Source organism: Triturus cristatus, chromosome 10, assembly GCF_964204655.1.
Source record: "Triturus cristatus chromosome 10, aTriCri1.1, whole genome shotgun sequence".
NCBI lineage: Eukaryota > Metazoa > Chordata > Amphibia > Caudata > Salamandridae > Triturus > Triturus cristatus.
Window position 1 is genome coordinate 1,035,958,819 of NC_140593.1, and position 15,535 is coordinate 1,035,974,353.

The 15,535-nt window shown below is 42.5% G+C and overlaps 1 protein-coding gene across 1 annotated transcript in view; it reads right to left on the bottom strand.

The window, feature by feature from the left end:
- DNAH3 (dynein axonemal heavy chain 3) overlaps positions 1 to 15,535 on the bottom strand; it is a 694,204-nt gene that overhangs the window by 237,490 nt on the left and 441,179 nt on the right. Inside the window, exons 34-35 of the mRNA XM_085629109.1 lie at positions 3,641 to 3,775; positions 113 to 224 (exon numbers count right to left, since the gene is read on the bottom strand). Of these exons, the coding sequence (XP_085485235.1) occupies positions 113 to 224; positions 3,641 to 3,775 (247 nt within the window). The remainder of the gene's footprint in view (positions 1 to 112; positions 225 to 3,640; positions 3,776 to 15,535) is intronic.

Here is a 15,535-nt window from a genome sequence, read left to right on the forward strand (position 1 = left end):
GTAGAGAAGAGAGGTATACATTGTACCTAGAAGTAAATCATAGTATCAAGAAAATAGAGTTCTTTTGTCAGTTGATTTATCTTCTTCTGTAAGGCAACAATGAGCATGTTACCTGCATATAGGTCAGACAGAGCTCCGGCCATTACTTTGTAGGCACACGTTTTTCCACCCAGTGGATCACCAACAATCATGAAGCCATGGCGTACGAGCATCATTTCATAAATCTACATTTAAGACAGGAAATGGACAAAATTATTTTAGAATTTTATAGAATTATATTTTTCAAGACTAAGGGGCTGATTTAAAACTTGCCTGTAATGATACTCCGACGCAACAATGAGAGAGTATCCTTACTGCCAGGAAGATAGCTCTGTCATCTTAACGGACCCGTGGGCCAAACTTTATAACGCCTTGACAGGACCACCATGATGGATGCCCCTGTCAATTCTTTTGAAATGAACGCCAGCTTGATGGAATTTCTAAATTTGGTGGGTGGAGTAGTCTTAGCCTGGCAGACTTTAAGTCCTCCGTCAGGCCAATGGAGAACACTCATCAATTACAAAAATTATTACAAATGTTTTTGTATTCAGACTATATACAGTTATGTTTAAAGTTAATATATGTAAGCGAGTAAGCTTACATATATTAAGTAAGTTGTTGTGTCATTTCAACCCTATGGTGAGCATGCTAGGAGCACTAAATAACGAATGCTCTCACCCACTATCTACACGGGTATTGTAAAATACTGAGAAAAAATAACCTATATGTGTTGGTTAGTTCAAATTTAAACCAGCAATTATTTTACATTTGGAGGAGCCACCACTTCTTCATGATTGATACTAACTAACACACAATTAGGCGTTTTCTCTCAAATTAAAAATAAAAATAAAAACAAATACGTTTTCAAGTGCTGGAGGAGGTTATATGAAGCTATATAGAGACATTGGAGAACAGACCTAAATGAGTGATTACATTATTATCATGCACACCATTGACTGACCGTGCTCATCTCTTATAAATCCTCCTCGTGGACTCAATGCTCAGAATCATTTTAGCAATCACTCCCAATCGAGGAATTTAACACATTACTCCAAAATGTTGTGTACCAATTGTTTACTGAATTTTAACTTACAAACAAATCTAGATTGTAATGCTTTAAAAGAGGTGGATCCAACACTAGCCACTAAGGACCGGATCCCTGTCTATCCTGAAACCCTGTCAAGGATCAAACAATTGTGGGCCAATGCTTTAAACTATTGATCCTGCAGGGCAGGGGGTAAGGAGGACCGGGACCCAAGATCTAATTTCTTGGGGCTCCTAAGTGACTCCTATTTTTTGCACCCTTTCTTGCAATACCACAGCAGTCTGAGCAAGGTGAAACAAGTGAAAAACAAAGTGTGGTGCTGTGATCCAGATGTACATGTTCCTCTGGCCTAGGAGATGGGCTGCCCCAACAACTTTGAAGTCTGTGGTGCTGAGGGTGGCAGCCCTGCCCAGTGTCATTTCACAAGGTTAGAGGGGTGTGATGTCTTAAGGTGTACCACATCTTCAGAGGGTTTAGGAACTGTGATGAGGCCAGTAAGATCTACAGCAACTAGGAGCACGGAGGGCCTCTGAAGGGCCAAGTAGGGTGCTGAGGGAGTGGGGCAAGCCAGAGAGGATATTTATTTCACACCAACTATAGCTTGATTGAGAATGGAGACTGGAGGCCCTGCATGAGATAGTCACACATGGGATTTTATCCTGATTTTGACATCTGATGTGTCTGGGAATAGACTAAACAATTCCAGAGATGTGGGCTGCTTGATCATCACATACAGTGAAAGCAGAGATTTCCATTCAGTGAATCATCAAGTTCGGGTATAAGAAGTGGCAAAACTTTTGATGCGCAATGGCTGAACAAAGTCATAAGGAGAAGCATTGTGATTCCCTCGATGAAGCAGAGATGAAAAGTGGAAAGAAGGCCTCAATCTGCTCATTACTGCCGTATATGCATGAATGAATGAAAGCAAGAACCATCACTATTGATGCTACAGTAAGAAGCAATGACTGCTGATTGGGAGGTTTAAGAGCATTTAGGATTTTTGGCAACGGAGAGCATGATGAACGCACTGGAACACCAGCAGTGGTAACTACAGATGTAATAAAATACAAGACCTCATTTATGCAATATGTGACTCCTTTGGTGACAATTGTGATGAAAAAGTTGTGGGGATATGACCAAGATTTACCAGAGCGAGCTTCTGGGATTAAGGGTGAGTGTCTCCCAGGGGGAGGTGAGTTCTCACTGGTTGCTTTTTGGTTTTCCTCCGTTGCTTTGCTGTTTTCTTCACTCCCTAGTTGAGGAAGGCCACAGGGATTTCTATTGTAGGAAGACTTCCTGTGATGTGTCCATTAAAAACTGATGTGTTAGGGGTGTTACCACTAAATGCCTGTAAGAGGCATTGGCATGACTCCACAGGACTGCGTGATCATGTCAAGGAGGGATTCAAGATCCAAGTCATGCATTCGCCATTTGTCCTGCAGTCTCAGTAGCATATCATCGATTTATAACTCCACTATTTTTTAAACTTAGCATAACAAACACAGATAAACTGTTGAATTTTAGAAGGTTTTCACCAAATGAATGTGTTATAATGTATTTACATTTTTGTATCTTTTTTTATTGTTTTAAATATTTTACGTATTGGCACTCTTGATTCTTAGCATGATTGTGGTGATTTCTATTTTTACATTGTTGATCCCTGTTGGAGGTCTTAATCAATAAAAAACATTTGGACTTGAATTATGTCTTCAAATATTTTCTCTAATTCACTACCCAAACTGCTGGGGATTTCATGGGCAGCCATATGTTGTTTGCTGCCTGTAGCTGTTCCTTTACCTTATATACCCATTAAAAACGAAAGTATTTCCCTTGTTGACAAGGGTAATAAATATATTTTTGGAGGACCTTTAGCATGTGAAAGGTGTGCTGTACCTGAGCTAAAGAACTGAGAATATTTGGATTCTTAAGTAATGTTCTGGGGAACTAGACTCCTGATAGGAGTTTTTTAGATACAAAAGCATTTGTGAAGGAACCAGCAGGGCCATAACTGGTATTGTTCCTTTACAAATATTTATATGAGAGAAGGAATAACCAAAAACATATCCTATCAGATGTGGCCATGACATTGGCAAATCAAAGAATCTTCCATGGATCTCTTTGTAAACACCAAAATAGAATTCCACAGATATGCCATTGCTTGGGCCGTAATCCCAGTAGTGGCAGTCACCAGTTCAAATAGCTTAAATTAATTGATTCTTGAACTGATAACTGACTCAAACCTGTACCCACATTGTATTTAATGAAAAGGGAAGGCAGCCTATCAATCTCACCAGCATAAGTAACCTCAAAATAAGAGGAACTGAAGAGAGCATAGTGATTTATTAGCCCTATCTCCACCTGTGATAATGACAGTTTTCTTTAGGACAGACATATATATATATTTTTTTAAAGGATAAAATGCAAAATTACATTATTTACATAATGTTTCTTTACTAAATGTCGACAAAAATAGAACTAATCACATTATCAATCTTTTGCCAGAAAAATGTGCATTTGTTTTTGCACAATGTATACATAATATAGAAAACAAATCACCTGAATTATTTTTCCAATAAACCAAGTAACAGGCTGGAGTTTCATCTTTTTAATATTTTCATTCAATGCCTCGATGAAGAGATCATAATCTGGTTTTGGAAGAACCACTCCAGGGAACAAGTCAGATATGATACCCTGTTAAGGAAATGAAAATAATTATGTACCTTAAATGACATATGAAGAAATTCTCAGAATCTGTGCATATAATTCACTTTCTTGGTTTAAGACCATTTGAACATTGTCCTGAGCTAGGAAAGATGGACGTGAAGCGCTGAGCGCTTGTCCTGTCTTAAAGTAGTCTTGAAAAAATAGTAGAGATGCACTTCTTCACATAAACAGTGTTAAGTTCTCCTAACCAGCCTAAGACACTATTAAAGCTGCCATAAGCCAGGAAAGAAATCTTGGTATGTCAAGGTCCATCTTTCCTGGCTGAGGACTATCTAAAGCTTGGCTTAAGCAACTGAAAATCTAATGTAAAAAAGGACCTATGGGCCAGATGTCCTATTGCACTGGTTACAAAAAACCACCGTAATTTGAGCACCAAGTTTTTGTGTCAAGTAATTTTTTTTGCAAACTGACCTACATACTAATAGGTTGAGTTGGGAAATAAGGAATGGGAGGAAGTTGCAGAACAACCTGCCTAATTAATATTCATTAGGCCGGCCACCAATTGTGATGCCCTCCAGATGGCTACGTACACAGGGATAGTGGCCTGCAAGGGACAGCCAGTCTACCATCCCTGTTAAAGTATTTCAAAATGGATTTCTTAGAGCAGCATAAGTTTCTTAAAGGAAATTGTGCTGCTTTAATAAAAAAAGTGTTTCCATTGAAAACATTCTTAGAGAGCAGGCAGTGGTCCTCATTTGTTGTTACTATTGAATATAGAAATGACTTGATATTAGAGGCAGATTATCTCGTGACAAGGAGGAGGAGACACAATTCACATGACACTCACTTTTTCTTCATCTTTGCCTCAGGAGGGATTATGTGAGTACCGGACTGACAAACCCTTTTGGCTGAGGATAACTGAAGCATGAAGGCACATTCCTTAGCTGATTACCGATATTGCATTAACTACCAGGGACTGTATTACGGAAAGTGTCACAAAGAAGTGACGCACAGTCAGTATTCTCACAACGAGGCCTCTCTTGAGAACTCCCCAGCCATACCCCTGCAGATGGGTGCAGCTGCTCACTGCACCTGCCTGCATGGAGATCTCTGTCCCCTATTTGAAGTGCAGACAGGCAGGGCAGCTACTCCGTTAGAGCGGAGGAGCATTGCCCCACTTAAAACCACCCCAAACCCCTGAAAAATAAAATGGTAATTTATTACCATTTTATTTTTGTTCCCCTTCCCAAACAGAGCGTCAGGACGGGGGCGGAGACGCTGCTGAGTGACAGCAGCATGTCACTAGGCAGGGAGGAGAATGGACTTGTATGGCACTGTTTAAAGTGCGCATGTCTTTTTGGCCGGCCGTCTTGAAACGGCCAGCCACACATGTGCACTTTAAACAGCTGTAACCCAGCTGTCTTAAGACAGCTGTGTTAGAGCAAGCCATTGCCTCAACAGCGCTGTGGAGTGCAGAGTGAGGCTGCTCCCTCCAATCAGGGCTCTGCTCTCATGCTGCATTAGAGCAGTGCCCTCATTGGTTAAGGGAGTTGCTGTTGATGTTCCAAAGGAGAGAAGAGGACCGGAGGAGGACATTGTGTCACGTTCAGGTAAGTTATAACTTTGAATTGTTTAATTTTATTTTGTTCGCTCTCGCCTGCGTGCCTGCCCGCCTCCTCCCTGGAGATGCCAGCCGCCACTGCAGACAGGTGCTGCTTGCACTGTGAAAGGTGGATCAGCTTCTTGAATCAGGCTGTTTGCATTTCACTAATGTGCTGCCCTAGCTGGAAGTGCAAGTTTGCAGCTACCCTGGGGGCAGAGCATTATCAGTAAGAGGGCCCACGGTGTCTATTTGCGCTAGGTGTAGCTAGTTGAAAGTATGCAGCAGTGAAAACAGGGATAGTGCGTCCTAACTGTAATGCAGCCTCAGGTAACCTACTTGATATAGAGACTTATTCTTTTGTGTGCAGTCCTTATTACATGGAGGTGAGTCCACATCTCGAGGACAGGTAACCCTGATTGGCTGTACTCATTTTACAGTTTTACTTCCCATCCTAACTAAATGAATGCTGTATGCCTGTTTGCTCACCCACAACTTCCAGTTCAGCCTCCCCACGCACACCCAGCATCAATTAAAGGCACAGCCCATACGGATGGGTGCGCGCGAAAGCAAGGATGGTGACAACAAAGATTACCCTTGATTGAAAAATAACCTCATGATGCCAATATGAAGAATACTTAAAAGAAGCAAATGACACAGAAAAACAATGACCTAAGGGAAATCTGGGGAACCTAAGTAGTCCAATCTGAGCTTCAAGTAGTTGGGGAGGATAATTGCAACCCAGCCCAAAACACATGGACAGGGTCAACTGGAACACTGTAACAGTAAGATGCAGTGGGACTCATATTAAGGCTGCTGCATAAAACATAAGATCTCGCTGTATGTCTAATCTGAAATCCTCATGACCTAAGAACATCTTTGTCAATAAAAAAAACAGAATATCAAACCAATCTGTTTGATAGAAGCAAAGGAGCATAAACCCCACTGTGCATTTCCAAGGAGGAAGGTGGCAGCCAGGAAATTGGACAGGAAGTCTTTGGATAAAACAGAATTATGTTACACCTCGATTTCATATGTTCCAGCCGTGGCCTGTGCAGTTAAGAGTGATGGGGCGGTGGGCCGGTGGGAGGGGATTTCGACAGACTATCTATTTAATTTTCCCTCGTCATCGTCCATCGAAATCCCCCCCAACCTGGCCCAACCGCTCTTACCTGTATGGGCCACAGCTGGTACGTACCTGGATACGTTCAAAGAAACTTAAAGTCGATACGCCCAATCTAAAAGAAAAAAAATATCCACACCATTGGACACCAGACGGTCACAGTAAGTGGAGCTTCTGGGCCATTATCTACAATAACAAGAGTCTAAAAGTCAAAAACCGTGACATTCCACAAACATAAAAGTAGGACTACATATTTGCATCAACCACGGAGCACAGATTGACTTAGAATGACTTACCCTACAATGCTCCCCAATACAGAAAACATAGACAATGATGCACTACGGGTTTGTAAAGCAACTTACAACGTTACCAACATTACCAGACTTAAGACCAGAAAATGCAAGAAAGAGGATGGAAGAAGACAGGCTTTTCATATCTATGGATCCGGAACTCTGTCCCAAACCTAGATCTGTAAAATACCTTCTCTCCTTCCCCTCTAGGAGAAACTGAAGACCCACCATGCAAAACTGCACTTTATACTTGTTTAACAACTTCAGTTTCAGACTTCCCCCAAAGTAGTTTCTTCAACCCTTCTCCTGTAAGTCTCTTTTATTTTCTGCACCCGTGTAGAACAATTGACTGCTTCTTTTTTCTCTCCTTTTGTAACCTGCTCCTTCCTTGTGCACTCAATGATTTGAATGGTTTAAAACAAATCCTACTATGTTCCTTACTGTAGTATATGTGGCGAATGACATATATTATGTGATTCAGCAGCCTTAATTGTTTTTAACTAGAGAACCAGAATGGCATCCAATTATGAGAATTCCCTTTGATTCAAAAGAAGAAAGAGTAAAACTAATATTTTTAAGCTGAAGATGAATTTATTCCCATGCTGCCAAGTTTAGCATGGTAATGTCCATCTAAAAACAATTTCTAAATATAAAACGTTGAACTTTTTTTAGGTTGTCTGTTTTAATTGTAAGTTCCTATAATTTGCAGAACTGCCAATGATACAGGTGAAGAATTACAACTACTTGGGAATGTGATGAATTGTTTTTTTTCATATGAAATCCATGATAAAAAAAAGTGCACAGCCTTCTCTGCCACTAAATTATTTCAGGGATGCATGTCCCTATTTCATTGTACAGTGTGTTCATCTCTACCATTTATCCTATGCCCAAGAGGTTCACTCTAGTTTTCTGTTTTTGGCACTGTTAGAGATAACACTAATGGTAAGTGCTCCTTATGAACACCCTTAGTGGGCCCTATGATTAGGGACCACCGCAAACCTGTTGTCTAAAAGGTATAGTCCCCTATCCCACGGCCAAGTCCTGGTGAGTGACAGTTTTTATTAGTGTTTAGGGTGCAGCAGGTGCAGCCAAGTGTGATGTCTACTGGCCTCACCTTGTAAATTAGGTCCAGTGACCAATGGCAAATGGGGCCACTTCATGTTCCTTTTAGGTCTCGCCTGAATGAGTGTATGTGCGCTAGCACATGCGCTCTTGCTTGCAAGAGATATTGTCTTGAATAAGGGGCTTGGAGCACTCCCATTGCTTAACATCCGTGGGCTTCATTTTCACTGTCATTTGCTGCCTTCTAATTGGACAATCACTGATTGATTTTTCCTTGCCAACTCATCTGGCTGTTAATTAATACTGCCTGCGTGGAGCCCCTGACTCCCGTTTTGGAGCACTGTTCCCACGAACTACCCAGCTAATCACGGGTTGTTTTTCCTCAAATACAAATTGCTTCGGACCCTTCGTCCCTTCTTCACTTGCTTCTGACTTACCGCCAGCGCCCATGCTATCCAATTAGCTCACAACTGTCCTGAAGATGAACCCCAATAATTGGGTTCGAAACGTCGTCGACCACCCCACAACATGAACTCCTTATAACTTGTGTAAATCATTTATGGAGTTCAACTATATTGTTGTCAATGCGATGCCTTTTTAAAATGTACTATCCCTATTTCACAACCACGCTTTCTTTTACTTATTATGTGAGCATCTTAACAAAAAATATTCTTTGGAAATAAATATCTGTCATCTTTTTACCTACATGACCTTTTACAGACTCTGTTTCTTATTCCCTATTGAATTAATTTCATTTGTAAAAAACAGTGCCCCCCTCCGGGTCACCCCTTTTGCTTTTGGACCGTTTAGGCCACACCTGAACCATTGTTCTTTAAATATCCCTTATCACCCCAGGTTCACATATCGGGGTACCCCTGTCTCTCAAAACCCCGCCTTCTAATTGGACAGCATGAGCCGGCTTAACTTCCTCTGCTTTCGACAGGAGCATGGACCTACTACAGATTGCTTCAAATTTATGAAGGTCTTTCTGCTCCTTCACTGAGGTACTATATATTTGTTTTTGTTTTTTTCGTCTCCTCCCTTGTCCACCATCCATGTTGCTTCTTTTGCCTCCAACCTGCCACCGTACATGTTGCTCCTTTTCCTGCCCAACAGTATTGCGTCTTATTCCACCCACCCTGACCCTGCCCCTGATTCTTCTTCTCCTCCCAGGCCCAGGTTATCAGGAGGTGTGACGGAGCAACAGGACAAAGTATGTATGCAGATGGTGGTGAAGAGGTACTGGAGAGAGGACATGCCGGGAAAGATTCTGAACTGGAAATTAGGACAATAATATATGCACGGTGGTGAGGGACATTATGGATGGGAATTTAAACTTTTTTGTGAGAAGTAGAACCTTCTGAAAATTATTAAACGAGAGAACTTGGGACCAACCTGCCATGGATCTACTTACGGCACATAGTCATATATGACTCCCAGTCAGCAGCAGATTTTCCCTCTCATTGTCCTGTACTGTGGCAGTCTTGAATGCAAGTGCTACCTAGGGAGAACAAACTTCATGCCTCACTTTACAACAAAGATAACCTGTTTTAGGCCCTTAAGAAGGTGGTTGGAAATTAATAATTGCCTCTGTGTTGGGTCAGAAAGGACTTGATTGAGGGACTGTGTGTTTGAGTCTGTTTGAGTCTGAATGAATGGCATGTATGTTAATATGTGAGAAGAGTGAAGTTTGTGATGATAAAGTAATGCCCTTAATAGGTCGTTGATTAGTGTTAGGAAGATATGACGAACGTATTACTAATATGTGATAACGTACTGTATATTATGAATTTGACAGTTTTACTTGATGGGGCACTTTACACTTTGCACTTTATATTGAAATTTAATAAAAAGATATAAAAAAATAAGTTACTTTTTGTTGATTGCTATCTTCTCTTCCCACCCGCCCGTCTCTACTTATGCACCTCCCGCCCTGCCCTTGTGTCCTCTCCCCCTTCCCAACAGACAGAAATAAATAAAAAGCGCTATGATGTGGCCAGCACATAGCTTTTGCACTCTACTACCACCCACCCTCCTGTTCACCATCCCACCTGAATGCCAAAGCCAATATCTTACCCACAGGCTAAAGTAATTAGCTTTGACAATGCTTGTATAAAGAATGTGGATGTTCACAATTGTTATGTGCTTTGGTTCCTGCAATAACAAATATATAATTGGAACAATCCACATCACTTTCGGTGCATCTCTTGTTAGGTATACCTGCAGATGAATGTGTAAATCTTTTTACTTGAAAACAGCGAGTGCAAGATGAAAGTGGTTGCTGCTTACAAACAAATACAACCTCCTCTCACACTTCTCCCTCTCTCAGCTTCCTTTGTCCTCAGGTCATATCGAAAGGAAAAACTAAAGGACTCCCGCATAGAGTAAGCCTGCGGAAGTTATACCTGCCTGGTGTCATGTCAGCAACAACTTCATAGTGCATTCCTGGAGCAATGTAAGACCTGCCATTCCCAGAAATTCATCTGAAGAAGTTGCTCTGACTGAACCTGTTAGGTTGGAATTTGACCTCAAATGATGCACTGAGGCTAGTCAGCAGGGCTCCTGTCCAAATTTCAAAAATTTGGAATATAAGCCCTACTCCAGTTGATTGAAGATCTTTAGCGACTTAGACCTATGTAGAAATTGCTTTGGTGTTTCCTAAATGTGAAGTGCTGCAGAATTTTCTCAAGGTTTGGATGAATCATTATGCTGATGCTTGGTGCTTCTCCATGGTTCTGCTCATTCCAGTAGTTAACCTTTCCTTTGGAATAGATTACCAGACAAAATATGGTTTCTCTTTACCCTCAGCACTATCTAAACAGCTTTAAAGTCTTGCTTATTAAACTTTGAAAGAGTTTAATCATTGTTCAATTGAAATGTATGACGTTATTTTGAAACCACCCAGTGATTGGTCATGCCCCGAACTTTTCACATGGAGCAATGCTCTTTCCTTCCCACACCTCGCCAGTGACGGCACTGTATACAAGGGGACTGGAAGACAGAAGTTTCTTTTTCTCACTAGTCTGCTGCTGCAGAACATGTGTTTGACTTGACATCTTTGGTGTGGTATTCCCCCAAACATTTTGCCTTCACCTCACCTCTTTCCTAAATTCATTTTTGTTGGCATTAGGACTCTCTGCACTTTACCACTGCTAACCAGTGCTTGGACTCTCTCCCTAAAACATAGTACAATTGCCTTCTGCCAGTGTTCTGGATCACATGACTGTGAACAGAGTGACAGTTGGCCTTTGTGTATTTCTACCAGACAGTGACACAAAGGGGACTAGATGTGGGCAGGATGGGCAATCCTGCCAGGTTGGCTGGGGGCAGACTGTGCCCTGCTTCACTTGCACTTCAAATGGCTTGCCTCCAGCACACACAAAGAAGTCTAAAACTAGCCTTTTGTCACCCCAGATTTCTTGGAGCCTTAACAGGAGAAGGGAAAACTTTCCAGAACAAGATGTGGGGGTACGTCAGGGTGTTCTGCCACACACAAGGCTGGCACCAGGTTTAAACCCTGGAACCTTAGAACAACTCTTCAGTACACTCCTGGACCTGTGAAAAATTCAGACAGACTACCCTGCTGCCAGAATGACTGCCTTGCTGCGTGAAGGACTACCTTGCTGCCTGAAGGAATGCAGTGCTGCTTGAAGGAGAACTGGACAAGCTCATTAAACCCAGGACCACCAGGGTTACTCGAAGGGCTAGTTGGCTGGCCTCCTGTGTGAGCTACAGAGAAAACAATATCGAGAGCCCTTGAAACCTACTGCTGGCGCCTGCTGGAGTGAGCCCTAACCCCCCAAGTGGTGACCACTAGGACCTGGACCCTTGGAAGTGCTGTTGGTGGTACTGCTCCTGCCTAACCATAAAACCTGGGACTTAGAATCTTTTTTCAAGCAAAACTGCCTGGAGAACTGACAGAAGACCGAGCCAACCTGACAGCCGATCCACTCAAGGTGCATCGCCGGTTGGCCTGACTTCACAGTAACTCCAGCTACATTCTTCTCAGCATCAGCAAATCCTTTTTAGTGTTAACTCTCGATGAAGGTATCAAGCCTTGTGAAGCCATCTTCAGCTGCAGCTTGCAGCCTCATCCCGCTGGGGGATTCCAAGCTCCAGAAAACGTCTAAGACCATAAGTAGAAATCTTCACTGGGCTTGACAACGACCAGCACCCCATTGATGATGACCTCCTGGGTCTTTTACACTCAGACCATCTACAGCTTTACTAAGAATTTGTCTAGAACCTCTCCTACATACATCATGCAGCCTTGCCCCGCAGAAATCCGCTTGTATCCGAACTGCACTACATTGCGGTCGGCCTTAACTTATTAAAACGTTCTATATTTGTTTTAATTTGCTTGTATAGGAAACTGAGTCGTTAGCTGTGCAGAATGTGAGGCCTGCACAAGTAATAGGTCCATAATTTCTCCATACTGGGAACGAAGCTGCCCATTGTAGCACTCGATTCTCTCAGGGTAGCAGCCCAAGGACTACTCAGGGGAGGTGGTGTGGAAATGTAATCACCATTCGCTGGCACGCAATAATACCCTCAGGCATGTCATTGAGGCTGACCACTCATTTAAAATCGGCTGGCTTTGTTACATCAAAGGTGTTCTGTCTAATATGGGAATGCAGAATCTGTGGGAAAACCCACACGGTATTCAGTTTCCCACTAAAGAAAAAATGAAAGAATGCTATTCGGAAATGGTTGGCCGAAATATTATGAGAACAAGTGAGGGTACCTCACTGACTAGGAGATTTTTAGAATTTAAACCTTGCCCACGGTTTGAGCTCAACTGGGACACAATATCGAAGCCCTTTGATATGAGATTATGTTTTCAATTCCAAGTGGGCTCACTTCCATTAAAATTCTTTACATCTAAATGGTCTTCTTCTGACGACAATAAATGCCCCAACTGTGTAGACCAAATTAAAATGTACTCCCATGTGCTATTTGTCTGTCCAGCCTATGTAGGCCCCGTAAGAAATGGCTCAGACAGACTTGTAAGAATCTAAGCACCAGAGATAGCAGTGTTGCCTTGAGAATACTGTGCACAAATCCCTCTCTACAATATGCAATTCCTGCTGCTACGTTTTTAAAATGGATGTGGATCATATGCTCAAAAAAGCCGGGATCCTTAGAGAAACAGTAAGTAAGTGATACTGGAATCCTAATGGAACCATCTTGTTAGACGGAGCTATGTTGAGGATTCTGTCCTGTTTAACTATGCTGAGCTGATGCACCCTTATGTGTATGACTTTCCCCAGACCTGGTACAGTGGGAGAGGTAATTAACAGATGCTGATTTTCATCCCCACCCCTTCCTCCTCAGTAGCTGAGGAAAACACTGTTAATTACTCATTTTGTGTGGGGGTGGCTTCCGTTCCCTCTGATTGGGAGAAATGTAACAAACTGGGGCTAGTAGGGCGGCAAAAGGCCTGGGCTCCGATCTGGAGCTGAGCCACAGATATATAACAATTCTAGATAACCAATAAAATGTACATGTGGGACGGGCGGCATTGTTCAAGATGATGGTTCTCCCACGCCTACTCTATATGTTACAAAACTCACTGTATGAGGTGCCTCCTGCCCTTTTTCTGAAAGTAGACTCAGAAGTTCCGGCAGTAATATAGAGTGGGGCAGCCCCAAGAATCGCGTTGAGTAAGCTCCAAAAGGGAGTGTTTGAAGGAGGCCTAGCGGTACCAGATATACGGGGTTACTACTGGGCCTCGCAACTGGTAAACGGAAATGGCTGGATATTTGAGGACAGGGCTGAATCAACGTATAGAGTAGATAGACTGACTACGTGGGTCCGTGGCCCACTGGAATTATTATATACAAAGCAGATAGATAAAAACCTACTGATACACACCAAATTAGTTGTGAAGGCATGGAAGACGGCAACAAAATACCTATGATGGGAGAAAAAATTATCAGGGATGACCCCGCTATGGGCTGGCGACCGCCTAGGAGAAGTCAGTAGGTGGGAGGGCTTCGCTAAATGGGAACTGATAGGACTGGAAAAGTTGGGAGATGTCTAGAGAGGAGGGGCATATATAGAATTTGACGCCCTACAGAGAGACTATGAGATGGGAATGGGAGAATGGCTAAGATACATTCAGCTGGGACATGCAGTATGGAAATAAATGAAGGAACGGGAAGCGTTAAATGAAGCCTCGCCATTAGAAGACAGGGTACTGACTGAACAGATCAGGGACAAAGCCATATTCATTTTTTACAAAAAGATTGTCAACAACGCTCCAGACTCCACCATAGCACTCAGTTCGGCATGTGAGCAAGACGTAGGTACATTAGAAGATGAAAGGTGGGTGGAAATGTTGCCGGGTCCACAAGAGGTGGCAATTCGAGCAAGGTTCCACCTGATACAACTGAAAATACTCCACAGTGTGTATTACGCTAGGTCAGCCTTATTCAAAATGGGAGGTAGTGAAAACACGAGATGCCATAGGGGATGTGGGGGGGAAGGCTCCTTCTTCACTTGCTCTGGTGATGCCCAACCCACCAGGCATACTGGACAAAGAATAGCCCAAATAATGGCAGAGGTAGTGGGTATGGAGGTGCCGGTTGACCCAAAATGGCTCCTGTTGTAAATGGGGGCAAATTAAGACTGGCCACGACATACAAAAGAATGGCTGTCTCTGGCTGCGGTGGAGGCAAAGTGGAATATAGCAAAAGTGTGGGTTGTGATCACTCCCCCTACATTAGAAGATTGGGAAAGTGATATGGATAGGTGCTGGCAAGCGGAACTAACAATCTATAAGGGTAGAGGGTGTCCCAAGAAAGGGGAGAAAATTTGGGGGGCATGGTAACATATCGGGGTCTATAAGGAGGAAAATAAAAGCTGAGAATAGGAGGGACCACTCTGTTCAATTGCATAAATGAATGTATTATGTGTAGAAGATGGTGTTATTAAGGATGGAAAAAAGACACAACAGTGATTGTACTATTAAGGCTCTTTGCTGTACAGAATTTGTATGTTTCAATAAAAAAGATTTAAAAAATAAAAATGTACATGTATGGTTTTGGGACCTGTGAATACCAGCTGTGCCCACCTTTTCCATCCCAGTTTCATACCTCACAGACCTTTGGAGGCCTAGGTAAGAGAAACTGCACACTGCAGAATAAACAGTAAATCACACTGACCTTACCTATAAATGACCACCAATATTATACGGCCTATACCAGATCAATATCCAACTCTGCAGAGTCCCCTTTGGGCCAGGCTACCTGTGCACAGTTACCGGCCTGCGCATGAAGGTAGTCTCCCACACGCATCCTGCATGTGTGAGCATGTGTTCATGTGTAACCAGCCAATTGCCCCTTACTCAAACTGCATCGCAGTATCCTCATCTTAAAAGGTGTACACTGGCAGTAAACGTGCCCAGGCCATTAACCGTGTGATGATCGTGGGTGAGACACATGTAGAGACTCACTCACAAAAATGTTTAAAACTAGGTCATGCAAAAAAAAAAAAATCTTGGTGTATTAAATGGGCGGAACCTATATAGCAACAGTTTGGGATTTTTCTTGTCCTGTGTTTTCACTTTATTACTGTTTGTGTGCTGCATAAATACTTTATGGAACAAATCTTTTTATTTGATTTTGGAAAAGAAAAGAAAAAAACCAGTCCTGCAACAGTACACCGCTATATGCCTACAACCTCTCAGGCCGGCAGCGAAGTGGTAGCAT